This window comes from Nicotiana sylvestris, chromosome 1, assembly GCF_000393655.2.
Source record: "Nicotiana sylvestris chromosome 1, ASM39365v2, whole genome shotgun sequence".
Classification (NCBI taxonomy): domain Eukaryota; kingdom Viridiplantae; phylum Streptophyta; class Magnoliopsida; order Solanales; family Solanaceae; genus Nicotiana; species Nicotiana sylvestris.
This window is the reverse complement of record NC_091057.1, coordinates 103,361,551-103,382,767: the sequence shown is the minus strand read 5'-3', so window position 1 is coordinate 103,382,767 and position 21,217 is coordinate 103,361,551. Positions and strand designations below refer to the sequence as shown.

The 21,217-nt window shown below is 40.8% G+C and overlaps 1 protein-coding gene across 1 annotated transcript; it reads left to right on the top strand.

Annotated features, from left to right (window-relative positions):
- The first annotated feature begins 1,228 nt into the window (after window positions 1–1,228).
- Window positions 1,229–2,141, top strand: LOC104212164 (ethylene-responsive transcription factor 13-like). Its single transcript, XM_009761370.2, has one exon. The coding sequence runs from the start codon at window positions 1,259–1,261 to the stop codon at window positions 1,922–1,924; it is 666 nt and encodes a 221-aa protein (XP_009759672.1). The 5' UTR covers window positions 1,229–1,258; the 3' UTR covers window positions 1,925–2,141.
- The last annotated feature ends 19,076 nt before the right edge of the window (window positions 2,142–21,217 follow it).

The window sequence follows — 21,217 nt, the reverse complement described above, 5'->3', positions numbered from 1 at the left end:
CCAAATTTTGCGGGCAAGTCTTAAATGATATATCGGACCTATGCCGGGCTCCGGAACCAACATACGAGCCTGATACTCATGGAACCAATCATTAATTAGTTTCTTTAAATCTTTAAAACTTCATATTAACAATTTCTGATATAAATTCATTACTCCGGCTAATGACCTCGGAATTCGATTCCGGGCATACGCCCAGGTCCCATATTTTCCTACGGACCCTCTCGGACTGTCAAATCACGAATCTGGGTCCGTTTGCTCAAAATGTTGACCAAAGTCAAACTTAGCCTTTTAAGAAAATTCTAAGGAATCAAATGGGCATATTTCACTCCAAACTCTTCCAAATCCCGAACCTACCATCCCCGCAAGTCGTAAATTAGTTAAAGCAAGTGCGGAAAGTTTTATTTAAGGGAACAGGGTTCTAAAAGGCAAAACGACCAGTCGGATCGTTACATAAAGTTTGTAAAATATATATATTTCATGCACATAATATAAAATAATTATTTAAATAAAGCTACTTTTATTATATACATTATATATTCTTGAAAATTATGCTCAATTGTATTATTATATTTCTACCAACTTTTCAATGACACAAAGTTATATCACCGGAAAGCAGGGAGACTATCTGTATAGGATAAAATATGCTATGTTAAGTTGTGCATGGAATATATATAATATAATTGAGCAAATTATTCAAGAATATATAATGTATATTATAAAAGTACCTTTATTTAAATAATTATTTTTATGTTACGTGCATGAAATATATATTTTACAACCTTTATTTTCTTTCATTTTAAATTGTGCAAATAAATTTTTAAATTTTTGCTATTAATACTAAAATTATTATTACGAACAAATTATTCTAATTAATTTTTTTACTCGATATCCGATTTTACAATGTCTTCAACTTATATTAAAGCAATTACCAATATACAGCAGGCATCACTTTCAAGCATTGTTGCGTTGCAGACCCATACTCCTTATTCCTCATATAATTCCCTTTTCGAAAGCAGTCCAAAGTTTATAAGAATTTGACCGGTGATTAGACATGTACAAGTTAATCTCCTAGGAGACAGAGCTGAAGCCGACATATATATCCCACATTCATGCACTACCTACTCACGAAACCATAATACTAATGTCCAACACCCTCCATCCCTGAATTCCTAAACCTATATATATACATCATCATTTTCCTATCCCTTTGCCACTACGTACACCACATTCACAAAAAGAACTTTAATATAAAAAAAAGATGCAGGGAATATCATTAGAGTTTGATCAGCAAAATTTTCTTGACACCATGCAGCATCTCTTCAATGATCCCGACTTTCCCCAAATCTTTTCAGAACTAAACTCATTCAATAACACCATCCAAACACCTAGAAACCCAGGTTCAGAGAACACCATATTTGCACAAAACATGGTTCAACGCAATCAAGAAAAATATGCAGATGATCATATCGTCCCATTGCAAAAGACTTCGTCAGAAAATGATAAGGAGCCATCTTCAGATCAGGTGCCTTTGGAAAAGAAGAAATACAAAGGAGTTAGGAGAAGGCCATGGGGAAAATATGCTGCAGAAATAAGGGATCCTGAAAGAAAAGGCGCTAGACTTTGGCTAGGGACATATGAAACTCCTGAGGATGCAGCATTGGCTTATGACAGAACTGCATTTAAACTGCGCGGTTCAAGAGCTGTACTCAATTTCCCTCACTTGATTGAATCTAATGTTACTGAAATTAACAGAGTGAGGCCAAGGAGACGTTCACGTTCACCGGATATTGAGCTTTCATCTGATCAGAATGATGGTCCGATTTCAAAGAGGAGAAATGTTGACCTAATTAACAGCTTAGCTACAGCCAACTTGGATAGCCAAATTATCGTGGAGAGATGTTTAACGTCTAGTTTTTTTGCCTGAAGAAAATCTAACACTTACTACAACATTATGCATCAACGGCTACAAATAAAAAATCGTGGCTATTACCTAGCAATAGCCATAAAAATTGAAATTTCGTGGTTGTTCACAATTTGGTGAAATTTCTTGGCTACAATAAGTAAATTGACAAAGCTAATTCCTTCTTTTTGCTATAATTGGTTAGTATCGTAATAATAACTACAAAAATAGCTACACATTTACTGCTACATTATAAATTTATAGCTAATTGTTAGTTTTTGCCATGTATTTAAATTATTGTAGCAATAAAAAAAATTTAACCACAATAAATCATGTCAAATAAAATATCGAATATTTTTCCTTCAAGTTGTAAAAATCGTGGCAATAATTGGCTCAATAGATACGATGAATATCATGGCAAAATAATATAGCCACAAATTTATATAGCTACAATATTTATTGAAGCTAATTCTAAGTTTTGCTATGCATTTGAAGTCACTGTAGTAATTGTAATCTTCAAGCCATGATACATTTGTTTGCACATAATTCTATAGCTAAAAAAATAGTCTTGTTTCAATTTTCAAAAATCGTAGCAACTGTTGGGACATATATGCTCAGGATTTTAGGCACTAAGGCCACATTCATCCATGAGCCACTTTGTCAGCTTGAATTTTGTAACAATCCGACTGGTAGTTTTGAGTATTTGCACTTCGCTCGGTGTTTTGAGAGCTCCAGTATCTCCGCATGATGTATTATAACTTGTGTAAATCGTTGGTATTGATTTTCAAGTTATCCGGAATCGATTTGGAAGAATGAACTTCAAGATTTAAGTTTTAAGTTGGAAGAATTGACCAAGTTTGACTTTTTAGTATTTGACATCGAAATGGAGTTTTGTCAGTTCCGTTAACTCAGTTGAGTGATTTTGGACTTAGGAGCGCGTTCGGATTATAATTTAGAGGTTCGTAATCGAATTACTCTTGAAATTGCGAAAGTTGGATTTTTGAGAAGTTTGAGCGGAGAGGACTTTTTGATATCTGGGTCGGATTCCAATTTTGAAAGTTGGTGTAGGTCCGTAATGGCAATTATTACTTGTGTGCAAGATTTCAGGTCAATTGGAGGTGATTTGATAGGTTTCGGCATTGGTCGTAGAAGTTGAAGTTTCAAAGTTCATTAATTTTGACTTGAGGTGTGATTCATCATTTCGATATTGTTATGCATGATTTGAAGCTTCGAGTAGGTTTGTTTTGTCATATAGAACTTGTATGAAAAATTTGGCGCTATTCGGAGTTGATTTGATATGGTTTGGACGCTCGGTTGTAATTTTAGAAGTTCTTGAAGTTTAAGTTAATCTTCATGCGTTTTGGCATCCGATTCGTGCTTTTGGAGGTTATTTTGATGTTTTGATTGCGCGAGCGAGTTAGTATAATATTTTTAGACTTGTGTGCATATTTTGTTTAGAGCCCCAAGGGCTCGGTGAGTTTCAGATTGGTTTCAGAATAATTTTTCATAATTCTTGAGTGCTGGTTCTAGTTTTGTCGCATTTGCGATGTTTTGGTCGCAAATGCGGCCATCGCATTTGTTGATATCCAATTTTTTCCTATGTATTTTTATACCCAAAAAACTTCCAAAATAACATATATGCGCATATATAAGCACACCAAAAGGTTTTGGCATTTTAATGATTTTTAAACCAATTTATGGCCTATTTTTACATCATAAAATCCAATAATTATTCCCAAAGCTTGCCATTTTGGAGAATAATTTATTTTATTCTCATATTTACGCCAAAATATATCCAGCATGATTTTTGCACATTTTTTACAAATTCGTTTGGTATTTTTAAAGCCAAATTGCATATAATTGCAATACTAGCCTCTTTAAGATTTAATAGCATTTTATAATTACAAAATTGATCCCAATATTTTCAAATTAATATTTATATATTATTAGTTGACTCAGTGCCTTTAATTTGCTTTTAAAATATTTTTACTATTTTTATAAAATAATAAAAGGAAAAATTGGCTATTTCAATTGTAGCCTCAATTCATTTCAATTATAACCCAAATTCCATTTCAATTTCAACCTGAAATCAGCCCAATTTTGAACTCAATTGGACCAGCCCAATTCATTCAAACCCATCCCCTTGACCCGTTTAATCCAATCCTTTTAATCCAGGCCGTTAATCATTTTGATCAACGGCCACAAACGACCCTTTTTTTTTAATTCTACCAACCCCCAACCCTAACCCTTATTTCTCTTAGACAACCGCCTCTGAAACCTCTTCTCTCTCAAAACGCTCTCAAGCACTCGAAACCCTAATCGCCTCCCTCGTCTTCTCCGACCATTATCTCGCCGGAGTCCATGGCTTTTCAGGCCATGGACAACTTGTGCTCACCTTCCTTCACTCCTAAGCCATGGGTGTTCAAGATTTCGAGGTTTGATCTCAATGGCGTTCGTTCAGATCTTCTTAGATCTGTGGTTCTATGGCCTCTCCGGCCTTGCTCCGACGAATTCGTGATTTAGAAGCCTAGCCATGGCCATCTCTGACTCAAGACCAGACCTCTTCTAAGCCTTCTCATTTCTAGGGTTTCAGAGAAACCCTAAAGCTATTCGAGGTTCCTTCCTCTTTTATTTACTTAGATCTGTGATGCATCCGTGCTATATTCAACGTTTTAAAGCTTTTCCCCAATTTTCTTTTCAAAATTAGTTCGCTTTCAATTTAGGGTTTTCGAAAAAATCTCAAAATAACTTCCGACTCTTCTTCTTCTTCTTTTCTTTGTGTGACTCTGTCTGTACCACGTTCTTATGAGTTTTTCTCTTATGTTCTTATGTTTGCCATACGATACATGTTCTTCTATTTTTGTGTTCTGTTCTTCCCTCTACTGGGTTCTATAAGCATGCTTTACATGTCTATCTCGTATGTTCCTCTACTGTATTTTTTACTGAGCTTTTGCTCCTTGCTTACCTTTACTGGACTTTGTTTGAACCCTAAGCATGTTTCATCTACTATTTTCCTAAACCCGTATCGCTTTTTCTTTTCTGAACTTGTTTGAGTGACAAGCTTTGCCTAAATGTATTCCCTGTGTTTCAAACTTGTTGTTATCTCTGTTTGTTTCTCATAAGTCTCTGAAAGAGACTACTGAGCCTGTTCTATTTGTTGTTTTCTCATCTATGCATCTGATTTGAGTCAGAAACCCTAGTATTTGGGGGTTTTTTTTGGCAAGCTTGACTTTGTGTTTGGACTAGGGTTCCATTCAGAACCCTGACTCTCTTTCAGACTCATTCTGATTCTATGAACCTAACCTTCTTGGGTACTCTGATTTCTTGCTAGTTTTACAACAACTCTCTCTTGTCTCACATGTCTGTATGCTTTTTATATGACAAGTTCTCTTCTTTCAAAAGGCCTTTGTCCAGCTTGTGATTGATTCCGAGTTCCATTTTTAAAAGTTTTGATTGTGTGTTGTTAAGTTTCTTCAAATTTAACCCTTCTCACCTTTTTCTGGTTGGATTCATTCACACTAAGATCCGAATCCTTATTTTACGGGCTGGTTGATTGATTGTCTTTCCTTGTTTGACCTAAACCGTGTACTACTAAACTGTTTCCTTAAATAGGTTTTTGTGTATTTGCCCCTGTTATATTGCCTCAGAAAAGATTGTTTAAAACAAATCCTTTCCTTATTTATTTTTGCCCGTTTGAATCAAATCCCTTAACCAAAGGGAAACAGCTTGTGATTGATTTCAAAACTTTTCTCTTACCTTTTTTTACTCACCTTCTGCACTATAAAAGGGAATGCTCTTTTGCACTAAAGAAAGGGTTTTAAAGATGCTTTCACAGACTTTTCTGCACAAAAACACAGGCTTTTACACATTCGAATACTGAGTTCTTTCACAAAAAAAATTATACTCTCTTCTTCTACTTTGTGCTTTCTGAAACAATTTTGAGCTCTCTCTCTAAAACTCTCAAGTGTTCTGCTGAACTTAAGTGTGCTCCTACTGTGTTTACTTGCCATGATTGCTCTATTATTCTGCTTGTTCTTACTTTGCAACTGGTACGTTATTCTTAGTTGAATAATGCTTCTTCATTATGTGTTTACTTCCTAGTCTGTTATGTTCTTCTTTACTATATTTCTGCAACCCTGTTGTGCTTTTCTTATGTGAACTCCCTTTCCCTTTTCCCCTTTGTATGTGAGTATAGTTCCGGCCATCACATCACTTTGATATTGTTGTCTATGACTCTGAACTGGGTTCTTTGAACCTCATAACTCAATCAATTCCCACTCCCTTCTCCCCTTTATGTGCTTGAGCCTGGACCTGAGTCTGGTGGTGTCCTAATCACCATCCAGACCTAGGTTTGACCCTCAAGGGTCTGCTCCTAACTTGTTTGACCAAACAAATGTCAGGGGTATGCCAGTCTGCACCTGTGGCTGGGTATGACCACCATTTGTTATGGCTCCCCAATTCCTTTTCACTTTGCACTTACTCCTAGATCTAAGTTCTGCCCCTCTCTTGCAAGCCATGCTTTGGGACCCTTGAGCTCCCACTGAACTTGGATGCCTGAGGACTGGCTATTCCGCACTGCACTATTCTAATTCTAAATGGTATCCTGAGTGTAAGCAATGCTGGGAATCCTTGAGATTCCTTGGAACTTTGAAACACTTTGGATAAAGAGAAGGCTTTGGAAATCCGGAATTGGTTAATCACATGTTATTGGACATTAAGATTGAATTAGGCTGCTCGGATCTAGCTGTTAGTTTTTACTGTATTTATTTCCTTTCTTTTGGTCTGTAATAATTTGTATAAAGAATTTGGGGAATGTAGTAAAAGGGTGTGGGAGGGGTTATACATTCTTGCATCAGTAAGGATAGAAACCATGCTTTAGGATTTTAATTTTTTTTAGAAATCCTGCCTATAGGATTGTTCAATATTTCTGATTCCACATTACTTAGAGACCATGCCTATAGGGTCAACGCTTTATTGTGCTACAAATCACATAGAAATCATGCTTATAGGACTTAACGTTTATGTAATCAATGCATATAGAGATCATGCCTATAAGGAATGCATATGCATTAGGCAAACTATAGGGTTAATTAACACAATCATCTTTTACAAGTTCAATAACAGGTTTTAAAGTCAAAATAGATATCATGCCTATAGGATTTGCATCAAACTCGTCTGATTCGCTTAAAGTAATAATTATATATTAACTGGTCCTTAACGTCTTAATACAACAACGATTTCAGAAGTCTTAATTCTTTGACAAAAACTCTCTTGACTCAATATGCTTTTAAGTCCCTCAAATCGGCATCTTTTTCTGAAATAGTTTCTTTCTAAACATTCTGCCTAAACATTTTACTCAGACCCTGAAATCATCTTTTAAAACAGTTGCAACTTACCCTTTCCTTAGATATTTCTATCTCTGAAACTCTTTCACAACCATTTATGTATTTTATTTTTACTGCAGTCTATACTTTCTTTTTAAAACTCCTTTGCATTAGACTACTTTTTCCTGAAACCAGTACCTTTTAAATCACTCGCTTGAAATACCTTAATTTCTGAATTGGATCCAAGTTTCCTAATGTAGACATTCTATCTAAACATATGGGTTGAACCAGTCCGTTCACTGTTTAAGTTTAATTTAAAGACCAAATCAGTATATGCCAAGATATGCTAAACTAAGTGTTTGTTTGATTAAGGGGTTTACTTGAGCCTTACCTATTTGTTTTGTTCATCCTTATATTTGTTACTTGTTTTGTGTGTCGCAATTAGAATTTTAACCTTTGAACTCCATATATGCCTATATCCCTTTCCTTCCCCTTTAGGATTAGAAGTCCTGATACCCCGGGACTGATAGGTTGGGACGGGTACTAGAATGCAATAAGTAAACGAGACTGATCGCGTTTAAATACCTTAACGGGGTGGGAAAGGTAGAATATGGATATGATGACCGATGCGCTAATATCACGTGCGACCCCTCTTCTGAGGAGTGATCGCTGGGTATTGCATTGAAGTGATCCATATTAATTATAAACTTATGACTCCCCTCCCTTTATTTTCTTTCATCTCTTCTTGTAAAACTGTTCAAATCTCTTTTTCATGAATTTCTGCCCTCTCTACTTACTTCCGAAAATTTTCAAGTTGGTCGCAATGTTATGTGCGAATACTTATTTGAGACTTGACTGTTTACTTGTAAAGTCACAATTATAACATGGCCGAGAACCACACTAGTGGATCTTGAGGGGTGCCTAACACCTTCCCCTCGAGATAATTTCTAGCCCTTACCCTAATCTCTAGTCTCTTCATCTCAAACCCTTCTTAAAGTGTCCTAATGCACTATAATCATTAGGTGGCGACTCTTCAACTTCTAAACCCAATTCTCGAAAGGGGATAGAGTTGTCCTCCCAATGTCGTATACCCGATTTCTGACCCCGCGGTTAGAGAAAAAGGTGGTGTCGACAGCATGTCGACTCTGCTGAGGAGTTTCTTTAGGCTTTTACCAATGCATGTTGTTTGTGACTTTATTATCTCATTAATTGCTTTATTTAGTGTCTTTTATTCTTTCACTACGAAACTGACTTGGCTCTTCATGTCTTTTCTTTCCTTTAGCTGCTTTCCTTTACTACTTTATTTCATTGTTTTTGTAATTACTGCAATTATTGTAATTCATTTATCTTATGAACGTGAAAATACATGACAATTTGTTTCATTCTTGTAAACTGCATCTTCAACATCATATTCCACTCATGCCAAACAAACACCATAGCAACGCTTATAATGAGTGGTTGCGCTCTTCCAATATTATCACCTTTTAAATTCGGCAAAGGCGTATTTGCGGTAAAACCAGTCGATCAACGGTGCAGTCGACGGTTTCGTGCCTTTCCCTCTTGAGTTGTCCGCTCAAGGGTACCTGTCTAATACCCCAACAGAAACCCTACTCTGTCTAACTGTGCATGCATCATGGTCAAACCTAGCCGAGTCAATTATGTTGTCCACATAATGACTCATTAAGATAGCCTTGTCCAAAGTCCATCGGGTTTCCCTAAAACCCAAATAGACACCTACATGTTATGTGCATTTATTTGGAGAACTAAATGCTTTTTATGCTAATTATTGGTTTAAATAGTCGAGTGTGGCAGGGTAAGGGTCTAACACTCTATTTTGCAGAAAATGAGGTACGAAGTCCCCAGATTTGGCATGGTCACCAACATTCATCCAAGGCTGCTGAATTGGTGGGATGATCGTCACTCTAGTGATCAGACACTCGTCCGCAAATACTTAGGGAATCTGCCTTCTCTTCTAAAAATCCAGCATGACAACAAAATCATATAGGCTTCAACTCTGTTCTGGGATAGTGACAGGTCTGTGTTCCGCTTCGGGAACCTTGAAATGACTCCTTTGCTCGAAGAAATAGGAGGCTTAGATGGTATTCCTTGGGAGACTCCGGGCTTGCTTATGCCAGATAATCACATGGGTAAGGGTTTCCTTAAGATGATGGGACTGAAGAAGAACCCAGACTTGACCTGTTTGAAAGACTCCTACATCCCATTCGACTATCTGTACGAGAGGTACGACCATAGCAAGTCATACCACACCTACTCAGATGAATTTGCCCTCTCCTCACTGAGGCATATTCACAGAAGGGTCTTCGTATTCATGTTTTGTTTCCTGGGGATGATAGTGTTCCCTATGAAGAAGGCTAGGATTCACACCATATTGGCCATGGTAACCAAGACTCTGATGGAAGGAATCGGCGGACAACCTTTCAACATAGTGCCCATGATTGTTGCTGAGATATACCGGGCTCTGGATAATTGTCAGCGAAAGGCCAGTCATTTTTAGGGATGCTATTTATTACTTCAGCTCTGGCTCATAGAGCACCTCCAGAAAGGAGAATACCGACAAGAGATCTTATGCAGAGACTGGGATGATCATATTGCCTTCCACCAGCCAAGGCGTATGAATTATATGCCTAACATGTTCGCTCAGCCAGAGGACGCTGGAGGATGGGTGGAGCTATTTGAGAATCTAAAAGAAGACCAGGTACAGTGGATGGTCGAATGGTTCCCTACGGAAGAATTCATTGTTCGATCCCGAGACGCACCGTTTCTCATACTCATTGGTCTAAGAGGAACTTATCCCTACGTTCCCTTCCGAGCCATGAGGTAGGCTGGAAGAAAGCAAATAATACCAAGGGTCAACAAAATGAGTCACTTTAGGGCCGATTTCCAGGACGATGATAGCCCTCACAAATGCCAAGCTCAACACATGTGGCATTGCAAGCTCGTTTTGGGGAAAGAATCTATTGAGCTAGACAGGTATCATGCTGGTTAGGTGCTGCACTATTCGGGTTGGTTGGAAGATAATCATAATGGTATAGGTCAGCCCGGGTTCATTCACGGACACAGAATCATCGACGAGAAAGCTGAAGCATGGGTTAAGTACAATCAACTGCGCAAGAGGATTCGAGAGTGTGAAAGTGAGCTTCGGGAAATACAAGAAGCCCATCAGAAGTTGATCGAGGAATGGAAGGATATGGCTGTCAGTGCCAACAATCGACTAGGGTAGTTGGAGCGAGGTCTAGTGGAGCTAGAAGGAAAGTTCCTCAAGAGGATTGAAGATTGTCGAAACGCTGAAGGGAATGCAGGCGGACATTTGGCCCAAGCTTATCTGCTGCTAGGACTGCGTGAGCTGGTGAATCTGTTCGAGGGGGATACCGAATCTAGGGAAGGCCCGTCTGGGACCAAGTAGTTAGAAGTCTTTTATTTTGCTTCTAATGATGTAATAAGGCCAATGGCCACTAGTGACATTTTAGTTTCCGTTATTTAGCGTCGCTTTGGATTCGTCTTATTTCTTATCAATAAAATGAGGCATTTAGCATTATAAGTTCTCCAAGTTAATTTGTCGCTAGGCCTACCTCAGACACAACGAGGCACCCAAATTAGGACGCGATTTATATTCTTGCACAATTTGTTTAAATATTGCAACATTTTCTTCTCATAACCTGCACTAACTTGTTACCTTTTTGCTTTTCTTTATTTTTTATTCCCCTTTCCAAAGGTTAGTTCGTGCATTCTGGCACCATCATCATACAGTACGAGATCCAAGGGCTCTCCACCTCCTCCTCCTCCGAGTCCTATCCGAAACAAGAGCAAAGGTAGAATGGGAGATTCAAGCGCCAGAAAGGAAATTGAAAGAATTGAGATTCCTCAGGGTACCCCAGTTGCTAAGGAAACTGCTGCCCAACTTGAGCAGAAACTGTTGAAGTTCCAAGAAGAACTGGATCAAGTTCGGAACTTGGCAAATTTATCATTCGCTCTCACCGCTCCTGATGTCAACTTCCCAAATGCTCAAAATCCCGCACCTCCACAGAACACCCTACAACCACATATACAACCCACCCATGCTCAACATTGCAACACATGCCACACTCCACTACCCATTCCTGAACCACTAAACACCACAAACGACCACCCCCACAACACTCCCATCTACATAGATACCATACCCCACTACACTCAACCAATCTTAAGTGCACCTAAGTCTGATGACAAGGACTCTCTTATCAGAAACTTGGCAGCAGAACTCAAGAAATTGACCAGCCGAGTCCAGGGCATGGAAGGAAACAAAGACATAGAGGGGCTGAATTATGAGGACCTCTGCATTCAGCCAGATGTTGAACTTCCGGAGGGATATAAACCTCCCAAGTTCGAAATGTTCGATGGCACGGGAGATCCCAGAGTCCATTTGAGGACATATTGTGATAAACTGGTCGGAGTCGGAAGGAATGAGAAAATCCGTATGAAACTCTTCATGAAAAGCCTGAAGGGGGATGCTTTATCCTGGTACATCAGTCAGGACCCCAAGAAATGGACGAGCTGGGTAGGTATGGCATCGGATTTCATGGATAGGTTCCAATTCAATACAGAGAATGCACCGGATGTATTCTACATCCAGAATCTGAAGAAGAAGCCTACTGAGACATTCCGCGAGCATGCTACCCGTTGGAGATCAGAGGCTGTTAAGGTCAGGCCGGCCTTAGAAGAGGAACATATGAACAGATTTTTCGTCCGGGCTCAAGACCCACAATATTATGAGAGGTTGATGCTGATCGAGGGCCAAAAATTCTCGTATATCATCAAGCTGGGAGAAAGAATTGAAGAAGGCATTAAGAATGTTATGGTTACTAATCTTGAAGCATTGCAGGCGACCAACAAGGCTTTACAGCCTGGTGGCACGTCCAAGAAGAAGGATGTAAATGCCGTGATGGTTGCACAGGGAGCCAAATCACCACTAAAATACCACACCTACCCGTCACCTCCACTTACATATCAGCCTATCCCGAATTACCAAGCACCCGCACCCTCTTACCAAAATCCACCACCCGTTTACCAATCATCTCCACCTCCCGCATATCAATCCACTTCACCTAGATACTCTCAACCTGCACCTGTTTAGCAAGCTTATAATGCCCAACCCCCTCACTACCAATCACCTCCCACTCGCCAAAATTTCCCTATACCCAGACCAAATTTTGACCGCAGACCTCCCAGACAATATACAACCATCGCTGAGCCAATTGACTAGCTGTATGAGAAACTTAAAGCTGCTGGTTACATCTCCCCTATCCCTGCCATAACTCCAGAAAATCCTTCCCAGTGGATCAACCCTAATAAGACCTGTGCGTACCATTCCGGCATGCAAGGTCACACCATTGACGAATGCCGCTCGTTGAAGGACAAGATTCAAACTCTGATAGACAATAAGGTTATCATAGCAAAGAAACCTGCTCCTAATGTCCGCAATAACCCTCTGCCTGATCACAGAGGTGGGGACATTCACATGATCGAGATCGAAGATAATTGGGACCCCAAGGGATCGATAGGACTGATTGCTGCGGATGATGAGCCAAAGAAACCAACAGTCAAACTTAACCCAATTGTTGTGCAGAACCAGCCCTCCAGGGACGATGAAGTAAACATGTCTATACCTCTCGAATTTGAAGCACCTTCTTCTACGAAGGTGGCCGGGCCAATTGAGGTTGAGTTTGGAGTTCCAAAGGAACCTATACCCTTTGAAGTTGCTGTGTTACCCCCGAGGGCACCCATTCCCATAGCAATGTCAGACGTAACATCGTTCCACTAGAATGCCATACCATGGGATTACACAGCTGAAGCAAGGAGGAAAGGAAAGACCAAGACGGGAGAAGCAATTGATGCGCAGGGTATGACCAGAACAGGTAGGGTTTACACTCCATAGCACCTAGCTGAGTCCAGTAAGCAAGCCTCGGGACGGGCTACTGAAACTGGTCCCGATAATCTTTGGAGGAAAATACAAGCTAAGGAGTATTCGATCGTGGAACAGTTGAACAAAACACCAGCACAGATCTCCATCCTAGCTCTCCTACAGAGCTCTGACACATACAAAAATGCCTTGATGAAGATATTAAGCGAAGCTTATGTGCCCAGCAACATAACTGGGGGCGAAATGGCAAATATGGTAGGACAAATACTGGAAAGCCACAAAATCACCTTCCACGAAGATGAACTATCGCCGAAAGGACTGAGTCACAACATGGTCCTACACATCACCGTGCAATGTGAGGATTACTTCATCACTAGAGTCTTGATCGATGAAGGCTCCAGCCTCAACATCTGTCCATTGATAACTCTCAGAACATTGGGAAATAGCATACACGAGATCAAAGATGGGGCCATCAACGTCAAAGCCTTCGATGGGTCCCAAAGGTATACTATCGGGGAAATCAGCCTATGCTTGAAAATGGGGCCAACCTGGTTCGACATTGACTTTCAAGTGATAGATGTCCCAGCATCCTACAATTTTCTGCTAGGACGACCATGGATCTATGCCGCTGGAGCTGTAGCATAGACCCTGCATCAGGCAGTGAAGTTCGAATGGAATCACCAAGAGGTGATCATTCATGGCGATGGTAGCAACCCCATATATAGTCGCCAGACCATCCCGATGATTGGAGGCAGAAGGAGAATAGTCGGAGAAACATACCACCACATTGAAAGAGTCAACGTTGTAGACAAAGATAAATGGTGGGATAACAAGATTGAAAGTATCCTGAATTGGTGTGGATACGAACCTGGAAAGGGACTCGGCAAAAAACTCTAGGGAATCGCCAAACCCATCAAGCTGAAGAAACATGGCACTACATTTGGTTTGGGGTATGAGTACACTTGGGAGGAGTTCAATCACTGGTTGCCACCATGGCGCGGTCCCTACTACCCACTGGAGCACCCGATACCTCACCTGGATCTGACTTTCCAGCCGATAGATACTATATATGGGTTGGAGGAAGATGAAGCATTGACAGCCATGAAGAATCTGTTCCTGGAGGATGATGATATGGATTGCGGTGTTATTTTCGAGGAGGAAGGCCCTTCTATACAAGTTGTGAACCGAGGAGAGAGCCTCAACAATTGGTCAATCAGAACCACCAGGGCCCGGAAAGCTTCGGGGTAGCAAGGCTAAACAAAAGCACCATGCATCATATTTTACTTTTTACTAGCTGATTTTATTTCCGCATTGTCTTTAATTCTGAAAAGAGCTCTGATACTCAAAACAATTATGAATCTAATTGAAGCATTTCAGTTTATTATATATCTCGATCTTAATATTTTTCTATCATTCATTTTATTTTACACAACATTACTATTACTTGCCTTGATGATGAACCAACGATTGTGACTTGTAACGAGACAACGCAACAAATGGATACAGACTCAGAAGAGGATGATATACCAGAAGAGGTCGTTAGAGGAGTTGAGAATTTTGAAAATAGTCCTAATTCTAACTTGGATGAAACTGAGGTCGTTAATCTGGGAGATGCAGAGAATGTCAAAGAAATGCGCATCAGTGTTCACCGGTCACCATCAGAAAAGAAAGAGTACAAGGAGTTCCTAAAGGAATATGAAGACATATTCGCCTGGTCATATGATGATATGACTGGTCTCAGCACATCCATTATAGCTCACAAACTGCCAACAGATCCAACATGCCCGCCGGTAAAGCAGAAGCTCAGGAAATTCAAACCCGACATGAGTTTGAAAATCAAAGAAGAGGTTACCAAGCAAGTCAAAGCCAAGGTTCTCAGGGTAGTAGAGTATTCAACATGGTTAGCCAACATCGTGCCAGTGCCAAAAAAGGATGGGAAAGTTAGAGTTTGTGTTGACTACCGGGATCTTAATCAGGCCAGCCCCAAAGACGACTTCCCCTTGCCTAACATACACATTTGTATCGACAACTGCGCCAAGCATGAGTTGCAGTCTTTTGTTGATTGTTTCGCTGGGTATCATCAGATATGGATGGATGAGGAAGATGCAGAGAAAACAGCTTTCATCACGCCGTGGGGAATGTACTGTTACAAAATGATGCCATTCGGTTTGAAGAACGCTGGCGCCACCTACATGAGAGACATGACTACCATCTTTCATGACATGAAACACAAGGAGATCGAGGTATATGTGGATGACATCATCATAAAATCCAAGAAAGCCAGGGATCAAATGGCAGATCTAAGAAAGTTCTTCAACAGACTGAGAAGGTACAATCTGAAACTAAATCCTGCCAAGTGTGCATTCGGGGTTCCTGCTGGAAAAATCATTGGGTTTCATTGTGAGTCGTCAAGGAATAGAATTGGATCCATCAAAGTTCAAAACTATCCAAGAATTACCGCCGCCAAAGAACAAGAAGGACGTGATGAGTTTCCTGGGAAAACTCATCTATATCAGCCGGTTCATAGCTCAATCCACGGTTATTTGTGTACCTATCTTCCAAATGTTGAAGAAGGACGCTGCTACCAAATGGACTGATGATTGTCAGAAAGCTTTTGACAGAATCAAGGAATACCTATCAACGCTGCCGGTCTTGGTTCCTCCTTAGCCAGGAAGACCCCTATTGCTTTACCTTATGGTATCAGATAGAGCATTCGGTTGTGTTTTAGGACAACATGATAAAACAGGGAGAAAGGAGCAAGCCATTTACTATCTTAGTAAGAAGTTTACACCGTACGAGGCACGGTATTCTCTTTTAGAACGCACTTGTTGTGCTCGGACTTGGGTCGCGCAAAAGTTGAGGCATTAGTTTTGTGCTTACACTACTTATCTCACATCCAGAATGGACCCTCTGAAGTATATCTTCCAGAAGCCCATGCCCACTGGCAAGCTCGCCAAGTGGCAGATCCTGCTAAGTGAATTCGATAATGTTTACGTGACCTAGAAAGCAATCAATGGGCAAGCCTTGGCGGACCATCTCGCCGAGAATCCCGTAGATGGAGAATACGAGCCCCTAAAAACGTATTTTCCCGATGAAGAGGTATCTTTCATAGGAGAAGATATTGCAGAATCCTATGATGGTTGGAGGTTGTTTTTCGGCGGAGCTACAAATTTCAAAGGAGTTGGCATAGGAGCAGTCTTAGTATCAAAAACCGGCCAACACTACCCGGTATCCGCCAAGCTCAGGTTCCCTTGCACCAATAATATGGCCGAATATGAAGCTTGCATCTTGGGGCTCAAAATAGCTATTGACATAAACGTTCATGAATTGCTAGTGATCGGGGATTCAGACTTGCTCATACATCAGGTTCGAGGAGAGTGGGCAACCAAGAACTCTAAGATACTTCCCTACTTGCATCATATACAGGGGTTGAGGAAAAGGTTCACAAAGACAGAATTTCAGCACGTCCCCAGAGTCCAGAACGAGTTAGCTGATGCATTAGCTACTTTATCGTCCATGATCCAGCATCCAGATAAAAATTTCATTGATCCCATCCCAGTAAAGATTCATGATCAGCCAGCTTATTGTGCCCACGTTGAGGAAGAAGCAGATGGAAAACCATGGTTCCATGATATCAAGGAGTACTTGGCAACAGGGGAATATCCAGGACTTACCAACACTACTTAGAAGCGTACACTTCGTAGTCTATCCAGCAACTTCTTTCACAGTGGAGGAATCCTGTATAGGAGGACTCCCGATTTGGGTCTACTAAGGTGTGTCGAAACAAAAGAAGCATCCAGGCTATTGGACGAGGTGCATGCAGGGACCTGCGGGCCACACATGAATGGTTGTCTTAGAAAAAACGATACTCCGAGCAGGGTATTTCTGGATGACTATGGAAACAGACTGTATCCACTATGTTCGCAAATGCCATCGCTGTCAGATACATGCAGATATGATAAAGGCGCCTCCAAAGGAGCTTACTGTGACAAGCTCACCATGGCCATTCGCCGCTTAGGGAATGGATGTTATCGGACCTATCAAGCCTGCCGCATAAATGGGCACAGGTTCATCCTAGTGGCAATCGATTATTTTACCAAATGGGTCGAAGCAGCATCATACACGGCGGTCACTAAGAAGGTTGTGGCGGGTTTCGTCCGTGACCGCATTGTTTGTCAGTTCGGGGTTCCGGAATCAATCATCACTGATAATGGCTCCAATCTCAACAGCGACTTGATGAAACCAATGAGTGAAACTTTCAAGATCAAACACAAGAACTCCACAGCCTACAGGCCTCAGATGAATGGAGCTGTGGAAGCAGCCAACAAGAATATCAAGAAGATACTAAGGAAGATGGTCGAAAGTCACAAACAATGGCATGAGAAGTTATCATTTGCCTTATTGGGATACCGCACTACAGTCTGCACATCGACTGGAGCAACTCCCTACATGCTGGTTTATGGTATATAGGCGGTCATCCCCGCCGAGGTAGAAATCCCCTCCTTAAGGATCATACAAGAAGTAGAATTGGATGATGCAGAATGGGTAAAAGGTCACTACGAGTAGTTAGCCCTTATAGATGGGAAAAGGATGAATGCGGTTTGCCACGGTCAGTTGTATCAGAACAGAATGTCCAGAGCCTTCAACAAAAGGGTTAAGCCAAGGAAGTTTACACCGGGGCAACTGGTGTTGAAGAAAATCTTCCCACATCAAGATGAGGCCAAAAGGAAATTCTCTCCTAATTGGCAGAGTCCGTACATGGTTCACCGAGTTCTAACTGGAGGAGCCCTTATTCTTGCGGAGATGGATGGAGAAGTCTGGCCGAAGCCAATCAATTCAGATGCAGTGAAACGATATTATGTGTAACCACTTATGATTCCCTTAATGATGTAATTTGAACTACGCCTGACCTGATTCCCGTTTAAGAGGGGATACGTAGGCAGCCCTATGGGTTCGATCATAATTTAATAAAAATTCCATTTTTCCCCCGCTATTGGAGCTGGGGCAGAATTTTGAGGAGGGCCCTCAAAATTCCGAAGTTAATTTTAGTTCATGCATCGCCAGAAGCGCCAGCCCAGCAAACCGGGGCAGAATTTTGAGGAGAACCCTCAAAATTCCAAATATGTTTTTAGTCATTTAGCACAGCCGTCAGAAACGTCTGCTCAGCAAACTGGGGCAGAATTTTGAGGAGGACCCTCAAAATTCCGGAGAAAAGAGGTTGCAATGTCCTGAACCACGGCGCAGTCGTTGATTCATCTAAAGAAAACTATTTTCGATTATATACGTTATATTTGCTAAATCATGGATAATTATTATCTGAATTGCTGTTGTTTAGCGACGCTACCCCAATGACACACAACGTCAAGAGCCCGGGGAAGACGAACTAACCTTTCCCCTCACAGAACTCATGATTTTCTTTGGATGCAGGCACTCGACTTGCAATATCGTCAGGTATATTTATGTACGCATACTTTCCCAAGAATGCAACTTCTCAGAATCATCACTTGCCCGCAATTGCTATCCGTACCTAATCTCCCCAGCAGTCATATTGTCGTAATCGGCTATCAACTAAGAGATCTTACTACTGATCATCCTTTTACATTCTTGCACTGCATAAGACTACTTTTCTACCTTCCAAGGTTAAGCTCTACCTCCATCTGCATTTTGCATAAGGCTACTTTTCTGCCTTCCGAGGTTAAGCTCTACCTCCACCTGTATTTTTCATAAGGCTACTTTTCTGCCTTCCGAGACTAAGCTCTGTCTCCATTCGCATTTCCTGCATTTCATAAGGCTACCTCTCTGCCTTTCGAGACTAAGCTCTATCTCCATCCGCATTTCCTGCATTTTTGCATAAGGCTACCTTTCTGCCTTTCGAAGGTTAAGCTCTACCTCCATCCGCATATCTTTGCATTGCATAAGGCTACTTATCTGCCTTTCGAGACTAAGCTCTGTCTCCATCCGCATTTCCTGCATTTTGCTTAAGGCTACCTTTCTGCCTTTCGAGGTTAAGCTCTACCTCCATCCGCATATCTTTGCATTGCATAAGGCTACTTATCTGCCTTTTGAGACTAATCATTGTATCCATCTGCATTTTTGCATAAGGCTACCTATCTGCCTTCCGAGGTTAAACTCTACCTCCATCCTGCATAAGGCTACTTATCTGCCTTTCGAGACTAAGCATTGTCTCCATCTATATTTTGCATAAGGCTACCTATCTGCCTTTCGAGGTTAAGCTCTACCTCCATCATGCATAAGGCTACTTATCTGCCTTTCGAGACTAAGCTCTGTCTCCATCCTGCATGGCTGAAATATCGCCACTTTATTTTGAATGGCTGCAATATCACCATCTGCATTTAAATTTTCGCTCTGGCTGAAAGATCGCCACTCTTTGCATTCATTTGGCTGAAAGATTACCACCTTTTCATGGGCTGAATGATCGCCAACTTATTCAAAGGCGTCATAGTTCGGAGGCACCATCTGCATAGCCCGAGAACACCATTTCATGCCCGCGATTTTTTTTATGCTCCTCATGGCCCAGGACATCATAGTCTGAGGACGTCATCCTAACCGTCCAAAGACAACATTCATGGTCCAATGGGAACTTGCATCATGTTTAAATTATGCATAATACACGCTACATTGCTCACTTGCAGGTACACCGGCTAGCAAACAACCATCTCAGTAGGAGCGATCCCGCTCCGGTTCTCCGCAGTCTGTCCGACTCCAAATCTAATCATCACGTTCGTTCTTTTCGAATCCCCATTCGACACACTCCGTCAATGGTTTCTGAACTACATATGACCTGATTCCGATAAAACCAGGGATATGTAGGAGGCTCCAAATCCAGATCTCGGTCAAAACGCTTTTCAATCGCCGATCCGGTCAAAATTAGCCATCTTGTCTTTACCCGACAACTCTTTCATCCTCCTCGGGTAAAGAGGGGCAGCTGTTGATATCCAATTTTTCCCTATGTATTTTTGTGCCCAAAACACTTCCAAAATAACATATATGTGCATATATAAGCGCACCAAAAGGTTTTGGCGTTTTAATGATTTTTAAACCAATTTATGGCCTATTTTTACACCATAAAATCCAATAATTATTCCCAAAGCTTTCCATTTTGGAGAATAATTTATTGTATTCTCATACTTACGCCAAAATATATCCATCATGATTTTTGCACATTTTTTACAAATTCGTTTGGTATTTTTAAAGCCAAATTGCATATAATTGCAATACTAGCCTTTAAGATTTAATAGCATTTTATAATTACAAAATTGATCCCACTATTTTTAAATTAATATTTATATATTATTAGTTGATTTAGTACCTTTAATTTGCTTTTATAACAGTTTTACTATTTTTATAAAATAATAAAAGGAAAAATTGGCTATTTCAATTGTAGCCTCAATTCATTTCAATTATAACCCAAATTCCATTTCAATTTCAGCCTGAAATCAGCCCAATTTCGAACTCAATTGGACCAACCCAATTTATTCAAACCCAGCCCCTTGACCCGTTTTATCCAACCCGCCCGGAAATCCTTTTAATCCAGGCCGTTGAGCATTTTGATCAACGACCTTTTCCTTTTTAATTCTACCACCCCCAACCCTGACCCTCATTTCTCTTAGACAGCCACCTCTGAAACCTCTTCTCTCTCAAAACGCTCTCAAGCACTCGAAACCCTAATCGCCACCCTCGTCTTCTCTGACCATTATCTCGCCGGAGTCCATGGCTTTTCAGGCCATGGACGACCTGTGCTCACCTTCCTTCACTCCTAAGCCATGGGTGTTCGACATTTCGAGGTTTCACCTCAATGACGTTCATTCAGATCTTCTCAGATCTGTGGTTCTATGGCCTTTCCGGCCTTGCTCCGACGTATTCGAGCTTTAGAATCCTAGCCATGGCCATCTCTGACTCAAGACCAGACCTCTTCCAAGCCTTCTCATATCTAGGGTTTCAGAGAAACCCTAAAGCTATTCGAGGTTCCTTCCTCTTTTATTTACTTAGATCTGTGATGCATCCGTGCTATATTCAACGTTTTAAAGCTTTTCCCCAATTTTCTTTTCAAAATTT